Genomic DNA, 25,598 nt, shown 5'->3' on the forward strand with positions numbered 1-25,598 from the left:
AATAAACAACAGCTAAAATAAGCAACTGAAAACTAAACTCAGTAAACTTAATAAATCAAAATACGCTTACAAGATACGAGAATACAAGTATCCAATATATAGAAATGTGAGTAAAGATTTTTCCTAACTTCATTTACATATTCTACGACATCTGTTGGCAAGGAATTTGCCCGAAAATTTTATTGAATGTGCCCGGAAAGCCCCAAAGGATACCCGAGTAAAGAGCAACAGAATTAGTTTCGTATATGGCCTTATTTTAATAATGCTATGTGGTCCTTAGAGTATTGCAGGGTTTCCGCGGCGTGTTTATATAGTCTCACGATATGAAATGGATGTTCAGTGGCTTCGGGCGGTTTATTATTACTTTCATGAGGCATCGAGTGGTCCCTACAAGGGGCGCAGACGGTAGAAAGTTGGGGTTCGAAGGTAAACAAGTATCGACAATTGATTCCAACTATTCAATTGGATGAAAATTTTCCTCGTTCCGTTATGACGTCGCAGGAACTTTTCAAGTATCTCAAATTATGAATAAAACATTTCGAAACACGGGAAATATTAAAATTCGCTGCCGACCAACGATGACTTTATTTGTTAATTTTTAACAAAGGATCGGAGTTAATGAAGTTCTCTCGGACTTTCCAAGTGCTATTTGTTTCATGTCTGTTTCCATTGGAATTAAATGTATTCACAGCATTGCATTATATATTATTCAATTTATATAATATAGATATTAAAAGTTAATTATTATGTCGTTGGAGTTATATTTATACTTCTTTCTTTTTTTAATAGAAATGTAATAAAGTCATTTTTGGTTGTATTTTCTCTTTATTTCTTTAATTTATTATGAATAAGTTGTTCAATAATGTTTTGCTTATCACACTTGTGAATGCTGTTTACACCTGTAAAGGCATGTCATATTGTCTTATCACCTATGTACTTACTAAAATTATAATTGTATAAAGATGTGCTATTGATTTAACTATCTGAATGAATAAATAAGTACCTAGATAGTATTTATACTAATTGGAAAATTTCACTTCTTTGTTGCTTTAATAAGTGTTTTGTAGACACATTCTACGTTCTACATTAGGTATTATAGCTAATCTTCTCCGATTGATGATTCAAATATAAGTACTATTAATAAAAGTGGAATTTAAGTTTAAGGAATTTGGGATTTGCCTACTCTTGAGTTTGAATGCGTGAAATTATTTCATATCACGTAACTAATAATCTTCTCATTCCACATAACATAAAGATTATTTTATTTACTAAGCCGTATACCTATCCAAACCCGGCTACTTATGTAAATTAAAACAAAACAGAAACAAATAACAAAACTTAACAATGCAATAAAAATAAACAGAGCGTAAACAAATAATAAACTTACCTCGGATCCACGAAGGGTTCCGCGTAAATGTTCCTCACTGGTTGTCTCCGGGGCAAAGGAGGTGGAACGGGGCTAAAACCTTCCATCATATCCTCCCTTTCGCTGTACTTCAGCGATTTCATCGTCATTTTGTTGATTACCAGTCCACTTCACTACTAAATATTAGCCGGACCGACCAGCATCACTAACATCTAACACTTACATTTCAATAACACTAACGTCCATTATCATAACTAACTTCACTAACAGTTCAAATCCTCGTAACTAACATCTTTGTCACCGTAAGACAGCTGTAAGAAATAATTTATTTTATGTGTTAGAACGTAAGTCCGACGCAACCAGTCTTTGTGGCGCTGCACGTTTGACTGACGTACGTTCCTGTTAGAACCCACCGGGTCCCTCTAGACTCCTGCTTTCAAACTTTTTGCGCCCGCGCCGAGGTGCCATGAAAGCTCGTCGAGTTATTAGTATCGACAAAAAATGGACGCAAGCCGGCATATTGCAAGTAATAGAATTGATGCAACCGAATGAATAGAGGCCCCGGCTGTCCGTTACCGGCATGACATGATGTGGTTAAATTTATTTCAAAGAACATGCTTTGTGTATAGTGTGAACAAAGTGCTTTTTTTGTGTAGAATTATGTTTTGAGTATACTTAACTATCTGTCTGGAAGTTTATTGTAACTCTAACATGAAATATCTAATAAAAATTACAGAGCTTAAGGTAATCCGTTGTATTGAACTGTTGATTGCTGGATTACGGATTTTTATAAGCTTTTAAGTTATTTCAAGTTTAGGCTTATGTTAACTGGTTTATAGTTTATGTTAACTAGTAAACTGATTGCTGATGCATTGCTTTAGCTTATTGGGTATACAGTGTACACAGTAGGGTGCATACAGACGGTATATCAATACCAGCTTGCTCCCTCGGCGAGAGGAGCGGCGGTTGGTTGATCTCAGCGCTTTGCATGTCAAACAATTACCCTCATACATTGTTGAGGACAAATGCAACGGGCGTGCTCTCATTACCCTTCCTCTATGTAAGGTATATTTGTTTTCGAACTATATTAAAATACTGGTCGCTGTGCTATGAGTTGTGACTCAGCACGCATAAAACATCAATTACTCAGGAAATAATGGCGCTGAAGTAGTGAAAAGTTTGTATTTAACTTATGGCGATATTATTGTATTTTATCAGATCTGATAATTAATATGGGTAGCGGTAATTACTAACAATTAGTTGTTTAGACCGTTTTATAAACTATAATACCATATTAAGTATTTTGCAACAGCTCAATTCAATTTTGAAAATACTTTAATGTCTGCAAGCTCTGAAGAATGAAGATGCAATTGATTTTAAAATCAGTTTGATATTCAATTAAGATATAACTACTCAATAGTTTTTAAATTCGATTGTGATAAAAACGTACTATTGGAATGATTAAATTATAAAGAATTAATACGAGAAGAAAAAGAAAGATTATAATACAAGAATCTCTCTTCAGACGAAAACATATTTAATTGAGTTTTAAGCTTTATAATATTATCTACAATAAACTGTATTTATATATTATTATATAAAAGAGGCAAGAGGCTGACGTAATGTGGAGTGGTGAGGCAACCGTCTATGGACAGCCGCAACATCAATATATCATCAATAAATTTAAAATGTATTTGATAGGTAATTAATACGCCTTGCCCTGCCTTACAATACGGTGCCGTTCAGGATTATTTAAAAACCCAAAAATTCTAAGCGGAACTAAAACTGCGTCGTCACCTTGAGACATAAGTTGTCAAGTCTCATTTGCACAGTTATTTCACTAGCTACGGCGCCCTTCAGACCAAAACTTCTAATGCTTACACATTACTGCATCACGGCAGAAATGGGCACCCATAATCTAGCCGGCTTCCGGTGCAAAGGAGCCTCTCACTGGCAGAGATGACTTGCTGAAAGTTAAGAGTTGTATCCTTGAAAAAAGTAGTTTTGTGTTTTACGTATAATTAAATCAAATATTTAATTGTAAATTTAGTTGTAAATTAAATTCATTTTGATCCTCAATAATATAGTTTACGTGATATAGGATACGTGAATTCATTAAAAAAATGATTTCCTTCACGTGTTTGTTATTTTAACTTAACCCGACATACGCGACCCTTCAAGATTTGATTTTCCCAAAGCGTCCTCTCGATGGAAATAGTTGTGGGCGAATTATGTTAAATCTGTCCCGAATTATCCCTAAAGGATAAGGAATAGGAATAAATAAGAGGATTTAGAGTTTTCCATACGGGCTTCTTTGAGAAAAAGCAAACATAAGATTTACATATATACATCATACTTTTATTATGCCTTGTAAATATTTCACATGTTAGAATGCGTTTGAGGTTGGATATATTTCATCAAAATTTTGAAATTTATGTATATTTTCATATGATGGATTTTAAAATAAATTAATTTGTTTAAATCTAATATTGGACTAAGCCAGTCTCACGAAGTCAATGGCTAGTCTCGTTGCCATCTAAGCTGGTATTGAGAATGATTTTTTTTTTGGGTTCCGTATTAAAAAGTAACTTTTAAGCATATGAGAATGGGAATTCTATGCCTGTCGTATGACTGTTTCTGCAACCCGTTTAATTTTGACACGTGTGGAGAAATCAAATAAAAACTAACACCAAAGTCAAAATTAATTGTTATTTTTGGAACTAATTTTACTACCCCTGGAATTATGAAATTAAGTAAGTGACAAAGTTACACAAAGAAAGTAGAGGAAAATATTCAAATATTGTTATTATTATATAAATATTCAAATATTGTTATTTGTTGTTACGGTATAAATTATCCAGTTTGTTTTTAAACGTAATTTTTTTCGCCTGATGAAATGCCAGAGCGTACAATGTATAAGTTACTTTAATTAAAACTATTATGACAAAAAATATGGAGATAGTATTAATTAAAGTACTTCCTCGTACTACAACGCTGTGGATTGAGCTTCCTTGTGCGGTGTTTCCAGGACGATACGACATGGGTACCTTCAAAAAAAGCGCATACTCCTTCCTTAAAGGCCGGCAACGCTCTTGTGATTCCTATGGTGTTCCAAGAGAATGTGGGCGGCGGTGATCACTTAACACCAGGTGACCCGTACGCTCGTTTGTCCTCCTATTCCATAAAAAAAAAGATAGAATAGCATTTGTTCGATGATTTAAGACTTCCTTTACTTATTCTTGAGCCTGGATGATGTGCCATCACTAGTTTCCTTATAGAACTGATGATTGTAATTATCAACAAACTCAAACTGAAATATTATGCAACCTGCATTTTCTTAGTTTAATTTTAACGTTTATAATGTAAAAAATCATAGTTAAATTATGATTTTTATAACTCACACTTTTTAAAACGATCATGGTTTTGAGCACTATTAACATTAATAATGATTTGGAGTGAATATTTCTCTCTACATAAACGATAACTGTGAAAAAATCTATCTACTTGACGATAAAAGATAACGCATCCTAAATGAAATCCATCCTAAATAAAATGCGCGTATTTATGAATTAACAATACAATGCATTATTTGATAATTTTTAAATCATTTGTATACTTTGCGACAATAACTGCAAACGTAAGCTTTAAAATAGTGCTTGAATGTTGCACCACTAAAACACCAATGAGAAATAATAAATATAGCCATAGTAGTGATCGTCGGTGATGCTGATGGATATATCTGCCAGTACGCTACCAGTACTACTCTCTAACGGATCCATTCGCTCCGTGAGCATGACGATTGAAACAGTGTCCTAATCATAATGTTGCGAAACAAAAAAGTCTTAATCATGGATATCCCGTTTCAACTGTTAATTTTGAATTTGGCTGTTAATATATTAACCCTTTGCCACAGTTTTACAATCCACCTGCCGACTAAAACCGTTAAAATTAATGATCCACCACCGATCTAATTATATTATTCTCGAAGATTTAGCGAGTTTCAACTTTGTCACATTAATATTTGCGTGACGTCAGTGAGTAGTCGCCATTGGTACTTTTGCTTGGTGATATTTAATTGGCTAGATGATATGTCATTATGACGTAACTAAGATGGCGGCCTCTCCCCATTTCAACGCTCGAGGACTTCTACACTTTTAGTTTGTAGCGAGACAATATACCATAATATATAAATACACCGATATCGTGACTTATAAGTATATTATAAATGCTTCAGTTTGTTTGTTTATTTCGCCTCACATCTTATCTTCTCAACATCAATTGTCCGTACGTTATACATTTTATCCCGATATTCTTAAGAGTTGACCAGATAGCAAGTTGGAGGCTCCATTGAATAGGATGAAGGCTAGCTGGGTGCCTTTTCCTGCCGTGATGAGCAGTTGTGCTACATTTATGTGTTTCGGTTTGAGGGACGCGGCCGCGGAGGCAAGTGAAATTATAGAGCTAATGAAACTTCACGAGTAACAAAGTGACGGGAGCAATTGCGATGCCACTCAGAATTTTGATTTCAATCAGGAACAACAGCAAGGGCAAGGGCTTTCAGGAATAAAAAATGAGCAAGATAGGAATTTAACGTGGGAGAAATGAACGTACTACTAGTACGAAACAGTAAGTACAGTTAAGTCTAGAGACACAGTAGTATACTTATAAGGCTATGAGGAATCGGTCTAGATAACGTGAATCGTTTTCCCATCGACTGATTTATTCCCGTCTCGTTTCGTAAGGGCTGCACTTGAACTTTCAATGCACAACGGCGCACTGTATTACATCGCTACTGTGGAATGAGCTTTAAGCTTTTATTAATGATGTGTGTAATTCAATTGATCGCTTCGACTCAGTTGCTGGTCGGTGTTTAGTGTTTACTAAGTCTATGGTTTGTGTTTAATAACAGCCTTTATTGTTGGTCGAAATAAAGAAGTTATTATTATTATAATATTATTATTTATTACTCTCTATTTTTTATAATCTTCTCTACTCACAGATCTGTTTTTGTAATATTGTTTGTCTACACAAATAAAATTAGAAAACGAAATTTTATGAACGAAGCGGGACTCAAACTCACGACGTCTGGCGTTCCGTGCCAACGCTCTGCCAACTGAGCTAGCCGTTCGAGTGACGTATCGTCATAAAATCTTGTATGCTTTGTTCAACTCTCAGGTTGTGGCTTCATCTATGTTTTTTTAAATCATATTTTGTTTTCAAATTTTATTTGTGTACTAATCCTAAAGTGAGGGTTATCACTTTAAAACGTAATAAAGTAAATAAAATTAAATGTTTTCTCTCGAATATATTATACCAGATATACTTTTTAACCGTTTTACTAATAAAAATCGTAAAAGAATTATCAAACTTGATTTTCACTAAAGTGATTTACATTACTGAATATTTTAAAAATATTATACAACTCTTATTTTGATTACTATTTGAAACCTTTTTGCACTTGCATATCGGTGAGGTATTTGGTATTGTGATTTTCCATGGCACGGAAATTGATCACTGATCCTCTATGCCAATTAATCTTAAGCCGCCAATTAATATTATAATTTAAAACGACGATCAACGTCGTACTTACAAGACGTAGAAAATAAAAGATAGTGGAAAGGAATCGAACCTGCTAACTGCCACGAGTAAAAGGCAAAGGCCTCCAAGAAAAGCACCTACACCTTCTCTAAAGGCTGGCAACGCTCCTGTGATGCTTCTGGTGTTCCAAGAGAATGTGGGCGGCGGAGATCACTTAACACCAGATGACCCGTACGCTCGTTTGTCCTCTTTTTCCATAAAAAAAAGTCCTTTCCAATACAAAATGAAATATTAAGTAATTTTAATTCTCCGTAGTATAATTCAACTGTTTCGTAATTATAGTATCACAGCATTATATTGATGGTTGAGCTACTGATATTGGTTATGCCCCGCAGGCGTCATATTACTAATGTGACTGTCGCGTCATTCTTTTTTTATTTTCATCGTATATCAAGTTTCATTGTTTAATCAAATCATGTGAATGATATTTGACATCAATATAAATTTGAATGTACGCTCAATGTTAGAAACAGTGTCAAGGAGTACCGATTGAGTATGTTGAAACAGTATTTACTTTATTTTTAAGGATGAGAGTGTATCGATTCTTATATGTTTGGGAAGCAATAAATTGAAAAAAAAAAAAAAACAATATATATTTAGTCAGAATCGGAATTTCACTAAAGGCATAAAAAGGCATTTACTAGTTATTATACTAGTTACTTCTACTACTATTATAAAAGTGCATTTACTCTTAAAAGTATTTTGTATCTTATGAAGACTACTAGAATTAGTTACAAGCAATACATTATTTCTAGTATTATAATAATGAAAAACACTATTAAAAACATAAGAAGGAAATCCCGGTGGATACATTGCATATTTCACTATATTGTGTGTTCGTGTACATTACCTATATTCCGGAGGGTTGCTAATAAATTCCGACAGGGCAACGATACGCCGTTCATAAAGTAAAGATTTTGTTATGTGGACTGCTTAGTTTTTCAAACTAAAAACGTCGAGGTAACTAACTGTGTGAAATGTTTAATAGACAAAACAAATTAATAATTTCGCTCCACTATTTGTATTATAAAGGTTAAAACACTTAATGTTATTTCCACCACTTTAAAAATAGTTACATTTATTATTGTACGTAAACAGTGCAAGCTGTGCCAACTCTGAAACAATGGTGAACAATACGTTGCAGCAATTAACAAGTGCAATGTTTACAATTTAAGAATCATGCTCCCGGCGCAAGAAGCAAGCCCAATAGAACCGCTGAACCACTATTTACATTAACTTTAACATCTTTGCTCTCAGCCAACCCAAATTAATCACCACGACCCAAATAAATTTCGTCATGTGTCACCGTTAAAAAATTGTGTTCAACTATTTTAATTGGCGTAAAGGTTTGGAATTTCACATAAAAACGTCAATGAAGTTTTTCTCTCGTGACATCTGCGGCTCCTTTGCCATATTAAGAGAGTTTAAAAGTAAATTAGGACTTGTCTCAGACATTCGCCGAGACATGGATGTCGAATGAAAACTCATAAATTAAATAGACTTACCAAGTCTCAAAAGTTATATCACGATATGACGTAGATCCAATTTTAATTAAAGAGATTTAAGTGACAACAGAACAAACACGTGCGGAGGGAATGAGATTTCATTAATTGGAGTAATTTCTTTGGTATTTGTTCTCAGTACGACGTGTTAACGGCCGTCCCTCCCGCAAGGATGGCGACTATGACTGTGTGTGTTTCGTGAGTATGTAGAGCGCGGTAAAATAAAAGATATTGATTCCTGAGGCAGCGAGCGCAGGCTGTGGGAAACGATTTGTGTCTGCCTAATAGATGCCCTCAGGACCCGAGTCTCGACCACTTCAACACTCTTTGTTCATTCAACACGTTCCTCAGATAAAACAAAGGTAAGCGTGACTAAGCTATTTCTCGACCAATGCTATTTGACAGTTCAACACGAGTTGAAACATATAAAACATGTTACACAAACGAAGTGCTCACAACAATTTTCTCACGACTTTTTTGCGAGGAGCTCAAGTGTTCTAACTTCTAAGCCGTTAGAAGTCGTAGAAGGCCAATGTGACGTATGAGTTCTGAGTGTAATTAAGGAGTTAAGGGCACGGAATGAGCACTTTATTCCTAGTTTAGAAGCGGTTAGAGGTTGGCTAGCCACAGGACTGGGCCGCATTCTCGACGGGTAATTACGCACGCCCGTCTCATTCCCGAGCCTCCGCTATAACATTTTATGCTTCATTTTGGTGAGTGAGATTTGCTGCACACTTTGTTTTATGTAATTGTCGTGGGAGCTGCATGCGGTCGTGTGCGAATTATATCTTACTTTGAATACTTTACAACTACACCAATTGGCCGTATTTAATATTATAATATCTGGACGACCGAGCCTTGTTCGGATTTTTAAGTACAAAACTTGAACAAAAAAAAAACTAATAGGACATCTGGATTTGACCGGGGTCTTCTGCTTTTCGGATCACCCAATGTCCCATCTGAGCTATTATAATCTTGTATGTAGTGGCGAAGATTACCTTTGTATTCTAATGTTATTGTAGCAGTTTCTCACTAAAACAAGGATATTTTTTTTAAATTGAAACCTAGATCGTTTTCTCGCACCCGAAACTTAAAAAAAAAACATTAAAATGGTTGGAGCCGTTTCCGAGATTCAGATTATATATAAACAAGAATTGCATATTTAAGGATATAAGATTTCGCCAGGTCTAAAAACAATACCATAGTGATAGATTGTAAAATATATGTTCCAACCCGAACAACAATGTAATGAAATATGCAAATTCATTTTTAAAATCCACACTACACATTCTACGAATAAAACATAACAAAAGAGCTTCCAAAGAAATAAAATTAAAGAAAAGACGGAATGAAAAACAAATATGCTAATTTGACATATGGAGAGTTTTATAAGATGAGATCAAACACTCTCAGAGCGGTAGCATCCGCTTCTGTGAGACGGTATTGTTTGGAGAGGCGCTTGTGACTCAGATTATTTCCAGTCTTATTGAAAACAAACGCGGACTTCGCAAAATACTCAAAGAGATTAAAATGCTTAACATTTTTGTATTCAGCGTTATTTTTGAACGTCTCAACGACTTATGGCGGTTAATTTGTCATTAGCATCTGTCAACGATGACCTTTTTGTTTTTTTCGTGTCGAAAGAAACTTTTGATTAAATAATTTACTTCACTGATTGTCTTAGTGATATATTTATGTATCGAAATGCTGAATGTGCAATTGTGAAATAGCATAATTACGATTATTTTTACATGCTTTTTATTAGTTTTGTATGTATGTTTGTTTGTTTGTAATCAGCTCATTTGGGCGCGACTTTTGACCCACTTTAAACTGCCAGATTTCGTTCAAACTTCGTAGATTTATCGAGGACCGATGGATAATACATTAATTTGATAAAATTATTGCAAAATGAGATTTTTGTTAATTTATCTGCATCTATTTTTTAGTTCGATTTTCTATAAATAGCGTGTTTTTTAGTTTTTTTAACTACTATTTATAAACTTTTTTTACATTTTGGCCATTGAAACTTGAATTGCAGACAGGCAATAACTTTAGCTAAGAATTAAGAGAGTAAGTTTTGATATGTGCTCTGTTTATTTTTGAAATTCGAATGACAATAAGTGATCTGACGGTGAGTCGGAACTGCTCTTGCTTGACAACAGTTAGTTTCAGTAATGTTGCCGAATCTTTAAGGTGTGTACTGATAGACTTTTTGTAAAGGTACCCATCGTTGTATCGATCTGGATATACACCGCAACGAATATAGTTTGGTTGTGAAGAAAAAGGAAAGTTCCTTGAAACTCGCATTTGTGGAGGAAGACCACAGATACATATTATTATGTTGGATACGACAACACTCGGGTCAAAAATCTTAGGACAAATTCAAATATTTTTATTTAAAATAGGATGTGACGTTATAGTAAGTCAAAAATTACATTCCAAAACGAATGCCTCATTCTTCTCAGGTCTCTCACAACAATCTCAGCGGGCTTTTTTTTTCATCGAAAAAATATGTTTACAAAGTAATATTGTACAATTAAACTTATTATTTAATAGCCTGAGGGCGGTCACTTCAATCCCAATTTGTGGTATCATTAAAAAAGTCATTTATGTTATAGTAGTAAACTTTACCACACAAACGTTTTTTCAACAATTCTTTTGAATAACGTTATACTTTTGTTTTGAAAATTTTCTGGGATCTTGTTGTAAAAGGATATACATCGCCCCACAAAAGACTTACTAACTCGAATCAGCCGAGTAGTAGGCATTATAAGTTTACGTCTGTTCCCGGTGTTAACATTATGGTTATGACAAATGTAATAAATGAGGTAAACAACACACAACATGTTCCAACCAGTCAATCGACGACACCAACAAGGAATTTCTCGTTCTAAATGTAAACTCTTTGTAAATCAGCAGGTAGCAAGCGGTAATATTAAGTAATAATGATTATAATGGCATGGGAATTGTTTCCAGTAATGACGGGAAGGTTGGGGCGAGTCCGGAAATTGTCCTCTTGTCCGAGCACGGCCGCATTAGCTGACGACATTAGACCAGCCAAGGTACACAATGTGTGCGTGACGTTTCATTAGTGACACGTGACGTCATCCACATTAAAACAAAGGGGGCCGACGTGATAGTGCAGGTATTTTCACTTAAACGACCGCACTTCACAATAACACGAATCAATTCATCATTAATTTTAATTGATTTCGACCGCGGCTTTTATAATTCGTTCTTTAAATTATTATGCAAAACAAACAGCCGTCATTAATATTAATAACTGGTGCGTTAATTGAATAATATTTTGATGCGATTTTTAATGGACTTGCATCGCGACAATCGGTTAGTTTTTTTTATTAATATAAGGGACGAGACGAGCAGGACGTTCAGCTGATGGTAATTGATACGCAGGTAATTAATCCCATTTCTCAGGATTCTTGAAAAACCCAAAAATTCTGAGCGGCACTGCAATTGCGCTCTATATTTGCCCACATTATCTAGCCCGCATCCTGTGCAAAGGAGCCTCCCACTGGTGGGTTACATGAAGGGTAGCTAACGTGCGCGTATTATTATTCTGCTCAAGACTAGACACCGCTGACCGACCGTCCGTCTGACAGCACGCTATATCTCATAAACTGTAATAGTTAGAACACCCATAACCCTCACTTCTGGGATTAATTACTTTACCGTTACACATAACCTGCTCAGTTGATCCTGTAGATGGAGCCACAACCTGAGAGTTAAACAAGACAAACAAGATTTATCAACGATTCGTCACTCGAATTGGCTTAGATGGAAAGAGGGCTCGCACGGAACGCGAGAGGTCACGGGTACGAGACCCGCATCGTTCATAAATTTTGTTTTCAAATTTAATTTGTTTATTACTAATGCCACTATAACAAAGAGTTATAAACAAGAACACCTAAAGAATTTCGTGTGCGACTCGTTCTTGAACAGCTTCTTATGTATACACACACACAAAAATATTTTATATTTAGTATCAATAATATAAACTCTTTTGCACAGAATGCTGGCTAGATTATGGGTACCACAACGGCGCCTATTTCTGCCGCGAAGTAATGTGTAAACATTACTGTGTTTCGGTCTGAAGGGAGCCGTAGCTAGTGAAATTACTGGGCAAATGAGACTTAACATCTTATGTCTCAAGTTGAGGACCGCGACTGTAGTGCCGCTCAGATTTTTTGGGTTTTTCAAGAATCGTATCAATGCTGAACGTCCTGCTCGTCTGGTCCCTTATTTTCATAAAAAAAACTAACAACCTGAAAACTACGTACCAGCCGATTGTTGCGATGCAAGTCCGTTAAGAATCGCATCAAAATATTATTCAATTAACGCACCAGTTATTAATATTAATGGTGGCTGTTTCGTCTTACTTGTAATCACCACCGACAATATTATTACTAATATAATTAAATAAAATAAAATTATGTTCGTTTCATTAAAATTTTAAATAAAATATTTATATAATTAAAAGTTTCGTGAGACATGACTCACGGTTTGTCCGAGTAGGTACCGACTAGTTTCGGACCATTCGGAGGTCCTTCATCAGGGTGAGTGTAGTGGGTTCGCGATAACGTCCCGTCTCTTACTGCGGACTTACTCCTAATGGTCCGATACTAGTCTGTACCCACACCGATAAATCGAGAGTAAAGCCGTATTACTAAATAAGTTAAAATAATTATAAGTTAATATAACAACATAATAGCCGTTTACCCCACCCTACTATATAAGATGGTACAATTTTTAACATAAGTGCGGCCTAGTCCGGCTGCTATCAATTCCAGGATACCACCAGTCCTCCCACGCATCCGGCGCACCAGGGTCGCTCTCAATGTTGGATAATAAGTTGGATTCACAAACTAAGGCCGAAACGTTCAAACCACACTTAACGGTCCTTATTCATTGTATTATGACCGTTATATATAAAACGCTTATATTTGATAAACCTCTAGTTTTTTAATTTCATACTATTTACTTAAAGATTAATTTCGGCAATTAAGTAGATATATAAAAAAAATTGGAACAAAACTATAAGGAAACAAAAACTACTGTTATACTATTTTAAAAAACTACTACTGAAGTCGGTGCCAGGCCAAATGTGATGGCAGGTACCTACACTCGCCACGCGTGACTTTGAGCGGGATAGCTTCGTCCAGAAGAACTAAATTTTGAAGTTTTATTTTTTTTTAAGTTTTACTACAACCCGGCGCATTTTAGTCTCAATTATTAAAAAAAATAACAGAATATATGGAATTTCAGTTCAGTATAAACGTGAACGGCTTTAGCTCTGATATTAGATTGTCAAATCCGGATGCTAACTTGAAATTGTTTTAATTTCATACCATTATACTGTTTACAGTAAAGCCTTAATTCGGTAATTATGCCTAACAACGTGAGTTCTCGAAACAAAATGATTAAAATAATTGAAAAGCGTGTGAACAACAGACGAACGTGAGCTTGGTCGAGCAATCATCGTCATGTGTCACGGTTAAGTATTAGTGAAGGTATTTACTATCGAATTTTCCAGTAATTTAGTTTGAGCATATAATTGCGGGAATAAGTCGAAGTTAATTGACGACAGGGTCCGAGTTCAAGTTGCCGTTAATGTATCGGAAACAGGTTCTTGTTTGCGATCACAACTGAACATTATGCGTTTTGTTACTCATTGATGTGAGCTTGCTTAGTGAGGCTTTATACATATCTTAACTGTTAATGTATACATCACCGTAAATGCATTTAATCAACTGTCGCTATATACTATTAAAGACTCTGTTCTGTATCAAAATTCTCCATGAAATGCGATCAATGTTAAGCAAATACAGTAATATTTTATCACCATATCATTCTAAGCACATATTTAAAAAAATATAATCTATAGTTTAAATATAAATGAAATGTAGAAACTGTAATAAAATAACCATTGAAATATAAAATAAATATATATTTTATAAATAAATATATTTTTAATTTTCTTCTCTAGTTATAAAGTTCTGAAACGAAAATCATGATCCTCATCCTGTTTTCAATATCAAATATGTATTAATAACGGCAAAAGAAATAGGCCATAAATAAGAGAAGGGATCTTTTTCAGTAAGTGTGGTCAAACCACAAATACAAAAAAAAACATCGATAAAAAATCGTAATTAAACAATTAAAATAAAATTTTTCGATGTTTGGTCAAAGAGTGAATAGATATTGACCTCACTTTGAAGTATGTATATCGAAAACAATCTTGGACCAGAATCTCTCACTAGAAGACACACTCTAATTGTGTTTGAGATCATCATAATTAGACCATTTTTAAAAAAATTGTAAGTATTATCAATAAATCTTAAGCCATAATAAATGATGTTGTAATTCTGAAATTAATATCAATATGTAATGTTAATTTTATTAGTAACGATACTTATAAGAAAAAATCTAATAATAAACACGCTTTTTATAATTAGATATTTGTAGAATACTTTGAAGTCTTCCTTTTATAAATTTTATGGTTCAACCTTTTATTATTTAACCAGATTGCAGTATTTTTAAAATATATATGTATAAACTTTTGTGAAATTAGTATGTTTTTAAATTGTATTTTAAATGATTGACGTTGACGAGCAATCTGTTGATTTTATGTCAATAAAGTGAATTCCTTGAACAAAATAATATTTTCGATTAATAAATTTACTGACTGACACAATAATGAAAATCACTTGTGAATTCAAATCATTGTTTACTAACTGTAAATGTTATAGTTTCTTGGGGTAGAGAATATTGTGATTTGTTACTTTACTAAAATGTTTTCCATTTCACTTCGTTGGTATATTCGAATTACAATCATTATAAATATAAATGCAAATTGTTTCAATAAATCAACCATAATTTATAACGTTTTCTCCGCTTCTGAATTCCTAGTCATATTTCATCGGAGCGTCAAGTTATGTTGCTAAATTATTTTAATGCAAGCACAAACTATTTCTGAGCAATGCTTCTTGCAGGAAGCAGCAAATAATTCAACTAGTCCTAACTTTCTGTTTGAAGTCTCAACTCGTGTAATCTTATAATTTAATCGGAAACTTATAACCATACTTAAATAATACTTTGATCTATATTTTACACCGCAAATCTGACGTTTGAGGCTGCTTTTATGTAAAAGTGTTAATTTATCACCTTTATGAGATGTATTAGCATTATTATAAATAAATTAGTGTCACGATATTGACCGTTGTATGAATTAATGCGACTGTTTATCATCACCTAGCCAACTAAATAAATTTATACATTAATAATATAATTGCTAACAAAAATTGTCCTGACAGAGTAACTCAATGAATGAAATGAAATGAAACCTCTGGGGATAAGACTTCAAATATTACAAATGTTTCTTCAATGTTTTTTTTCTTATGTTAGTGTATTTTAGCAGTGCTGTGCAATGTCTGTACCTATAAAGTTGATACATATTTTTAAAATTATTATCTTAATAAAGTTTAACGGAAGAATATATACAATTATAGTACAAGTATTTTACTAATATCCTTTTCTAACGGCCTGTTATTTTATTTAATATTTTCTTGTCAGAATACGTATAATATACGTATAATAATAACAGGGTGTAGTAACACTCATTTATAATTTTAGTTATGTATATTGTAGATTTAAGTAGATATGTGTAAGGCTTTTACGCCATAACTATCCAACAGATCATTTTAAAAAGCTTTGTCAGATAAATTGCCTGTTACTACTGTCAAAACTGCATTTGCATGTCGCTTTCCAACCTTTTTGTACCCCCGGATTTATAATAAACTGGTCCAGCTATGTAAATTTAAAGAACACTCCATCTTCAAGGCTAAAGAGCTTCTATCAAAATATTTAATACAACTATCCTATATGGAAACTGAAAATCTTCTTAAGGAACAATCCTAAAAAATACACACAATACATATACACAATACACACACTTTCATACACACAACACATATACACACAATTAATACTTGTATAGTTATTACTGTTACTTTATTTCTGTATATGATTAGTTAACTTTTAGTAATCAACTTTTTGTCACTAGCCGCTTGTATATCTTTATTTTCTGTTAATTCTACTATTCAGTATAAAATGTTAATTTGTACATGTAAAGTACGAAATAAATGATTTTGTATTTTTTTTTTGTATATACAATAAAGGACATAGGGCACATAATATTATGTTCCCGAGATATTAAATCGAAGAAGTGCGATTCGAACTAAATGTGGACAGACTGAGGAGAAGAAGATACAATTAATAAGATTACAAAATTATACTGAAATTTAAATATTGTTTAACGTATCCAAAGGTCCAGTTAGCAATAATTATTTAAAACACTATCTATAGCCACAATAAGCGCACGTGTTGCGGCTGGGAAAGGAACGCGGAGCTGTGATTAGATTATCTTTATTCTGTATCTGAACATAACAACCCGTTCGTGCATCCTTACTTCGTTGTTTTTCAAACGACTCACTGACTATGAGAATGTTTTTTCCTACAAAACGTTCACTAATTGCTCTCAGATTTTATGAATAAAGTTTCCTCGCAAAATGGCGCCGCTACTTTTTATTTATTATGTAGAAACATTTGTCTGTGGATACAGTGTTCTGAAGAATCTAATTCAAAGAATAAAAAAAATGCTGGAATTGTGTCAGAGAGGTCGAGGGTTTCGTACTGTATAAAAGTTGATAACTTATTTTATAATTATATAAATTTCTTTACTAAATTTACAATTGCTTTGGTATTCACAATTTTGTAGATGTTATTTTAGAACTGAATATCTACTATTATAATAAGACTAGTGCTAAGTTTAAATAATAGTGTCTTCTCTGAATAAAGTGAAACATTTCTTGCATCGCCCCAAATGTTTTCGTTTATTTATCGCATGTCGCATTACAGCCGGACGGGGAGTAGAGGTCTTAGGCACCAGATTTAAGCATGGTTTCCGAGAGCGAGCGTGGGTTCGAATCCCTCTGACTGAAACTGACACAGGTTTTTTTATTACGTTATATTTTTATTTTATGCAAAAGTAAATATAAATTAAGTGGTTTTTTCGTTCTTACGATAATTATGCTGACATTAAAATGTTATTTTGTGAAAAATATTTAATACCACATATTTGTTTTATAATTTGTTTTTAGTTTTAGAAATGCCACAGACTTAGTAGCCTATATTGTATATAGTATCTATTGTTTACTGAAAGTGTCAACGGTTAATGAAACCTTTTTTAAGAGTCTGTTGTCCGTTTTGCCTGTCTGTCATAAGTCCGTCGGTCTGTCTGTCAGAAGTTTTTATCTCAAAAGCTGTAAAAGTTACACAACTGAATTTTTTACAGAGTGTGTAGTGCAAAATTTAAAACAGCTGACATAAGGTTTCATACATAGTAATAACAGTAACAGAGTACGGAACTCTTCATGTGTCCGACTCACACTCGACTATATCTATTGTATCATCATCACCATCATCAGCCGGAAGAAGTCCACTGCTGGACAAAGGACTCCCCCAAAGATTTCCACGACCGGTCTTGCGCAGCCTTCATCCAACGTATTCCGGCGAACTTGACCAGATAGTCGGTCCATCTTGTGGGGGGCCTACCAACACTGCGTCTTCCGGTACGTGATCGCCATTTGAGGACTTTACTGCCCCAACGGCAATCTGTCCGACGAACTATGTGCCCTGCCCACTGGCATTTATTGTACATATACCTTTAATTATTATAAAAGAAACAGCGTTGTGTTAAGCACTTAAGCATAGAACAGACAACAGAATTAAGATCAAGGCGAAGTTAATAATATTAAATAATACTATTTTCTGTTCTGTATTTATAAAGTTATAATACTCACACTATATGAAATAAAAATTGTGTATAAATTATTTTGGTAAATTTTGCTCTTACTGCTAGCGCTGACTTAGCCAGTTCAAGCCAACTTTACCCTTACCGAGCGTTACAAAGCCGAGCGTGACGGTTCAATTTAAGTTAAGTTGAAGTTTAAAATAAAACGCTAAGCGCAACTTAAGAAGTTTTCACTTCAAAAATCGGAATCTAGACTTGAGTCGTGCAATGAACACTTTGCTAACAAAATTTTTAAGCGTTTAAAGACCTAAAAAAATACTTGACTACAAAACTCATAATTTTTTTCTATAAAAATCACTAAAGATTATTTAGGGATTTTTCTTCATTAGTGCTTCAGATTTTTGTTAAAATATGAGGCCGTATTTTCTGATTGGTTCTATTGAAAAACTATTTTTTTTAGAACGTTAAGGGGCTACAGATGTAAATATTTAGTGTCAATTTAAATAGGTCTAAAGTTCTGTAATTCTGCACGCGTTCTTGTGAAAACGGGTTTTCACTACGGCCAGAGGGATCACTTTCACTGGGTTCACATTAAAAATAGAGAATAAACACCATGACAGTATTAGGATTGTGTTAAGGAAGGAAACATTCACTGTATTGAAAAGTTTGTGATCAAGCCCACTAATTAGACCGTCGCGTTACCGACCAATTCCGATACGTAGCATGCCCGGAGCGTCTAAATCATGTGAATCTTATATCTTCAAACGAGCAATTCTTGTATATATGTATATATATATAATCTGAATCTCGGAAACGGCTCCAACGATTTTCATAAAATTTTGTATAAACAGAGGATTCCGGGGGCGATAAATCTATCTAGCTGGGTTTCAATTTAAATAAATTTAGTTTTATCCATGTTTTAATGAGAAACAGCTACAATAACATAAGAAAACAAAGGTAAATTTCGCCTATATACAAGACTAATATAGCTCAGATGGGATTGGGTGATTCGGAAAGCAAGCTAAAAATCGGTATTTTTAAAAATGATGATATGTTCCGTTACTATATGTGCCTGCTCCGTTAATAACACCCTCATGGTATGGTACGGTGTAGTGGGCAGATTACTTTCCTTAAAGTCGTATCGACTATTATTAAAACGGGGCAAAAGCGAGAAGAAAAAGAGATATTTATGATTTTCATACTGGCTGTTGTGGATCATCCATCATGGATTTTAAAGATAAACTAAAAGTTACTATCACATAAATGTATCTTTCTTTAGATACCATAGATTGGGAATGGAGCGACCACCTTCAGGCTTTTTAACTGAACAATTTTACTATAAAGAAAATTTACTAAAAAAAAAGAATACCGCAGTTTTTTGCGTCCGTTCTTCTTCATTTTGACGTTGAATAAGTGATTTTAAATACTATTTTTTATAAAAAATTTAATTTATCACTTATTTGTTGTTTTGGCGGCTATAGTAATACACACTGTCTAAATTTTATTCAAATTCAAATTCAAATATTTTTATTCAAAATAGGATGTGAAATCACTTATTGAAAGTCAAAAAAACTACCACCCATTCCAAAATGAATGAATGAATGGCCTGAGAAGAATGGGCGCAACTAACTCAGCGGCCTTTTTTTATTATCAAAAATATGTTTTACAATTAAAGTAACATTAACAAAGTAACATTGTACAATTAAACTTATTATTTAATAGCCTGAGGGCCGTCGCTCCATTCCCAATCTGTGGTATCATTAAGAAAGTCATTTATGTTATAGTAACCTTTACCACACAAACGTTTTTTAACAATTCTTTTGAATAACGTAATACTTTTGTATTGAACATTTTCTGGGATCTTGTTGTAAAAGCATATATACATCGCCCCACAAAAGACTTACTAACTCGACTAAGCCGAGTAGTATTTTTAACGGTTTATGAGATACACCCCGCTGACAGACATACGGTCAGACGTACAGATAGTGTAGTCTTACCAGTGTCATCTTTTAGATATATTTGGGACACAGCCTAGAAAGGAGGACTTGCGAGCTTCGAGTCACCTCGTGGTAAGTAGGTACCTCCACAATAATAAGGAAGACTTGAGAATATCACGCAGTTAAGTCCGTCAATGACATATTTAGTTAAATTCACAATTTGATTATTAGGACCCAGAAAATGTACATATTTAATACCTTAAAATTTTTGGGGTCTCATACTCGATAATTTACACAAGTGATTTAGAAACCTTGTTTTCATATTTTATTTTTATTTTTCAATTATATATTAAAATATTTATAGACTTTAGTTTTTAAATTGTTCAAAGTACCTGTCCTTAAAACGTTTTAAAAAATATGAAAGTTGTGATAGCTTATAAGTGAATTAACTCTTATTCATAATATTACTATATTTAAGTTTAAGCATGTAGAGTGTAATTTGTTAGTTGCCCTAATAAATAATAAATAAAGCGGCTAAAAAGTAATTTTGGTAAAAACGTCAATACAGAAACATTAATTAAAAATTGTTGTTTTATACTTAAACTAAATATTTTCTTTTTTTATTTTCGATTAAAATGATAAATCCCTGGTTTTACAGATTCATTTGTAAAAATTTATTTAATATTGTTTTTTAATTATTTAATCCATCGTGTGGACTATTGAAATCAATAATAATGTACCTACAGTTACCTGGAACCTAATTTTTGTCAATGAAGCAGTTTTTCACAATAAAATAATTGAATTTTGAATTCATGAAATTTCATTAAACAATAATTGAATATTTTAATTATAACGTATTAAAATACCTATTAAATTTGTTGCCTCGGATACATAAATCGTTTACCTCAGTTAGTTATACTTCAGTTATCAAAACTCGATAAATTTTATAATTAGCATTGCAGAATCTCATTAAGTTATGTCTTGAACCATGACGTAATTATTCAGTTTACGTATCATTTAACAGATGCGATTAATTAATACGGAACTCATTGATGCAAAAATTAGGTCAGTTATTAGGTCAAAACTCACGCCATGCCGACACGCCAGTGAGGCTCCTAACATTGGTACGACAAGTGATAGGACGAGGGAAGCACAAACACGAACTAAAAACATTTGAACACGACAGTTTACATAGTTAGGAGCACTTAGGGTGGTTGGTACCAGGGAAATCCTCGTCGAAGCGCGGTGTTCTGGGAGGTATGGAGTAGTCTCAGTATCGGTCAGTGACCGTGCTACCGAACTACGAGTGTACCTCTCACCGTCGGAGTGTCTCGGTGACACTGAGGGTAAGACACGCGCGGACTCAACGCCCTCCGCAGGCGTTTTGATGCCCTCTTCGGGACGCCATTGCGCGCGCATCGCTCCTCACCGGATAATGCAGACCTATCTTTTGTCGACATATCGAGCTAAAACATCTACCAACTTATTCATATTTTCTAATACAATTAAACATCGTATTGAAAATTTGATCAGAATACCCGATAGCTAAACATTTGAAGCAATATAAATTCACGATGTTTGAACTGATTTATCGTAAAAACACAGGTTGGAAAATAATATTTGATGAGAACTATCGACATGGGACATCTCTAAAGAGATTATAATTGGAGCATGCGTGGTGGAAGGTAGCTGTTGAGGGTTGGATGAGCTGCGGGATGAGGGAAGCGGGGGGATTGCGTTTTACGATGGTGACTGAGCGATGCTACACCGCTGACGTGATCTTGACACCACCTATATGTACCTTCTACAAGATACTATCTAAACTACATCATATAATGATTAGGGAGTTATTTAAAGTTAATACTTATAGAAATAAGGGATTGCTCGTAACTAATTCTAGTGGGCATCATAAGATACATAATATCTAGCTCTTACACTTTTATAATAAAGTCCCAGCCACTGTCCAGGCATTATCTATAAATTTTTTTTTTATTACAAAATGGCTCTGTCGTTAATCCTGCTACCCCACAGCTGAATGGGACTAGATTCTGATTATTTTATAGCAATAACAATGACAGTACAATATTGTATATTTTATTAAAAAGACCGCAAAAAAAGAATGCTGGGAGAGTTTCTTGCGCCGCTTCTTCTGTCTCAGAGCGATATTTGTTTCCGAAGCGGTAGTAGTATCTTGTATATTATGCCTTTATGCATATTATTGCCCGCAACTGTGCTCGCATGCATTTTGCTTATGTAGCAATCTACCCATCAAATCGTGTTTTGTTTGTTTGTTTCTAATTTTTGCACGGAATATCATTATTTTCATACAAAATTAGCCTACGCACTTTATAACATGCGCTATCTGCCAGTTAAGTCTCGCTGAAAGTCAGTAAAAGTTACAAACATTATACGAAAAAAAACCGACAAGTAAACGTTTATAAAATTCATTTTCTAGTGCCGTGTAAACATTATTTTCATACCAGTGGGAGGCTGCTTTGCACAGGATGCCGGCTTGATTATGGACCACAAGGGTGCCTATTTCTGCCGTGAAGTAGTAATGTGTAAACATTACTGTGTTTCGGTCTGAAGGGTGCCGTATCTAGTGAAATTACTGGGCAAATGAGACTTAACATCTTATGTCTCAACTGTAGCTCCGCTCACAATTTTCGGGCTTTTCAAGAATCCTGAGTGGCACTGCATTGTAATGGGCCAGGCGTATCAATTACCATCAGCTGAACGTTCTGCTGGTCTCGTCCCGTATTTTCATAAAAAAAATATTGGAAACAGTGACTTTAATTTTATTTTAAGTTATTGTATGTTAAATATGTATATTATAAACACATTTTTTAATCAGAGTTTAAGAGGAATTGAATATGAGAACTTGTCTCTGTTGTATGGCACGGATAGACGAATAAAATCACATTTTATGAGATATCAAACGCTTATGTAAGATCAATTGGTAATTTAAATTCAAAAAGCTAATTATCATTAATCTTTCTATTTATTACTTTTCTTTTTTGTGCAGAAAAAGTACCTTCACAATAATAATATATTATATTTATTAATAAACTAATATTGATGTAATTGTTGTTTGGAGTTCCGAATTACATTAATTAATTTAACTTCAAAATAATATTACAGGCAATATTAATTAATTAAACTTTAAAATTGAATTTTATTTAAAGTACTAAATTGTGTTTTTTCTTTTGTAAGTACTACAAGAAGCTTATGAAACAAAATAAACACCAAATTCGTGATTTGGTTATCGAATGAATAATGTTCCTATGTAATAACCAGCAATGCTCCTGTGACACCTCTGGTGTTGCAAGAGAATGTGGGCGGAGGAAAAAAAATAATGAGTATAAACCTTAAAGCGCATAATAATCTCTTATCTCTAAATTATTTACTGTGGAAATTTAACACATCAGTCACCTAGGAATATGCAATCAGGAGTGAACGTAAAACTTCGGGATGTATAATATATAATAATAATATTGACACATTATCACAAATTATCTTGCCCCAAATTAGGCATAGCCTGTGCTGTGTGTTGCAAGACAACGATATATTTAATACGATATACTTAAACATACAAAAATACATTTCCAAAAATACATCCATGACTCGGAAAACATTCATTGCAAACATCCATATTCTTCATATAAATGTTTGCACCTACCGGGATTCGAACCTGGGACCTCTAGCTTAGTAGGTAGGGTCGCTAACCACTCGGCTATACAGGTCGTCAAATATATATAAATAGTGTTTTTGTAATACATTTTATTTACTAACTGAAAATACTTTTAATACTTTCTGTTCTAAAAAGCGACTGTCATTTATTCATATTCAACCAGCAGCAACTATTAATTCATTTCTGTTTAATCTCTGAATGAATGAATATTTCTGAATTCATTGTATCGTCAACCTTGACTGTTGTGATTTTTCATTTTCTTACGTAAGGGAAAACAAATGTCACAAACGTGCCCGGCTCAGTAACACCGACCTTGTATTATATAAAGCCAAGAAAATACTTTTCATAACAAGAAGAATTCTTAATTCAGTTTTATAACTGTGAGCTCTTAATGTAATCTTCATTGTGATGTGGGAACTAACATTGATGTTATAGTAATGCTGTTGACGTAAAAAAAACTATTTTTAATAGTCGCCACGGCTTTGAATCCTGGATGATATAATTTTAAAATCTTAGATTAAGGATTGGTCTCCGCTGCCCTCCAACTAGATACAGCACTGACTAATAACAATAGTTTTTTTATTACGGCAACTATAAGATGCTTGTGGACTCTGGACATTTGTCCAGCTCATCGACGTGAATTTAAGTTTTTCGCAAATCCCACGGGAACCGTGACTTTTTCCGGGATAAAATATAGCCTATGTCGTTTTCCATGCTCTAGTCCATCGCTGTACCAAATTTCATAGGTTTTGTAGTTTAGGAATCGGTTCAGTAGCTCCGGTGTAAAAGCGTAACAAACAAACTTACAATCACATTTATAATATTAGGAGGGGAAGTAAAGATTCCCAACCAAAATCACATGATTAATGTATATATCTCTTCAAATTAAAATTGTTATTTTCTTAAATAGTTAGTTGACTGGAACTTTTTTTTATGACATTAAGGGACGAGACGAGCAGGACGTTCAGCTGCTGGTAATTGATACGCCCTGCCTATATCAATGCAGTGCGGCTCGGGATTCTTGAAAAACCAATAATTCTGAGCGGCAATACAACTGCACTCGTCACCTTGAGACATAATATGTTAAGTCTCATTTGCCCAGTAATTTCACTAGCTACGGCGCCCTTCAGATTTTTAATAAAATACAGTAATGCGTACACACTACTGCTTCACTTCATCTAGCCGGCATCCTGTGCAAAGGATGCCTCCCACTAGAACTGTGAACACAAGACAAATCTGTAGCTACTACATTTAAATCTCTACGATATATTGTTTAATTAAAAATGTTTTTATATTTTTTGTTTAAAAAAGAGTGCTTTGCACTCGTCCTATCACTGACAAAATGAATCAAATAAAAACTAATGATCAAAAGTCTGACTCGAGTAAGTAATAAATCAAAATATTGTTAAGAGAAAACAAAACAATCATTTAGTACGGTTCACATATCAATCAACACATTCTGTAAATAGATAAAGATATGCGATTACTATTTATAATATAAGATAACTTTAAATTTAACAACAGATAACTTCAAATAATTATCATCCAGCCACCACAAGTAACGCCCGTTAACGAGCATGACGCATTGACCAGCCATCGGCCCGCTCGACCACATTAACACTCTTACCACAGGTTTCCCAATTTAAAAGTGCACGCAGGCAAACATGCGGTGATA

General features: G+C 33.9%; 1 protein-coding gene across 4 annotated transcripts in view; it reads right to left on the reverse strand.

Moving 5' to 3' along the window:
- Positions 1-21,603, reverse strand: part of LOC126970610 (teneurin-a) — an 88,023-nt gene extending 66,420 nt beyond the window's left edge. For 2 of the 4 annotated variants that reach the window (XM_050816627.1, XM_050816624.1), the window contains exons 1-2: positions 21,454-21,603; positions 1,388-1,677 (exon numbers count right to left, since the gene is read on the reverse strand). In XM_050816627.1, coding sequence (XP_050672584.1) covers positions 1,388-1,515 — 128 coding nt within the window. In that variant the 5' untranslated portion in view covers positions 1,516-1,677; positions 21,454-21,603. Of the gene's footprint in view, positions 1-1,387; positions 1,678-21,321 lie in introns of all 4 variants that reach the window. The other 2 variants (XM_050816626.1, XM_050816625.1) reach the window with 2 other exon arrangements.
- Between the last annotated feature and the right edge of the window lie 3,995 nt (positions 21,604-25,598).

Source organism: Leptidea sinapis, chromosome 21 (assembly GCF_905404315.1).
Source record: "Leptidea sinapis chromosome 21, ilLepSina1.1, whole genome shotgun sequence".
Classification (NCBI taxonomy): domain Eukaryota; kingdom Metazoa; phylum Arthropoda; class Insecta; order Lepidoptera; family Pieridae; genus Leptidea; species Leptidea sinapis.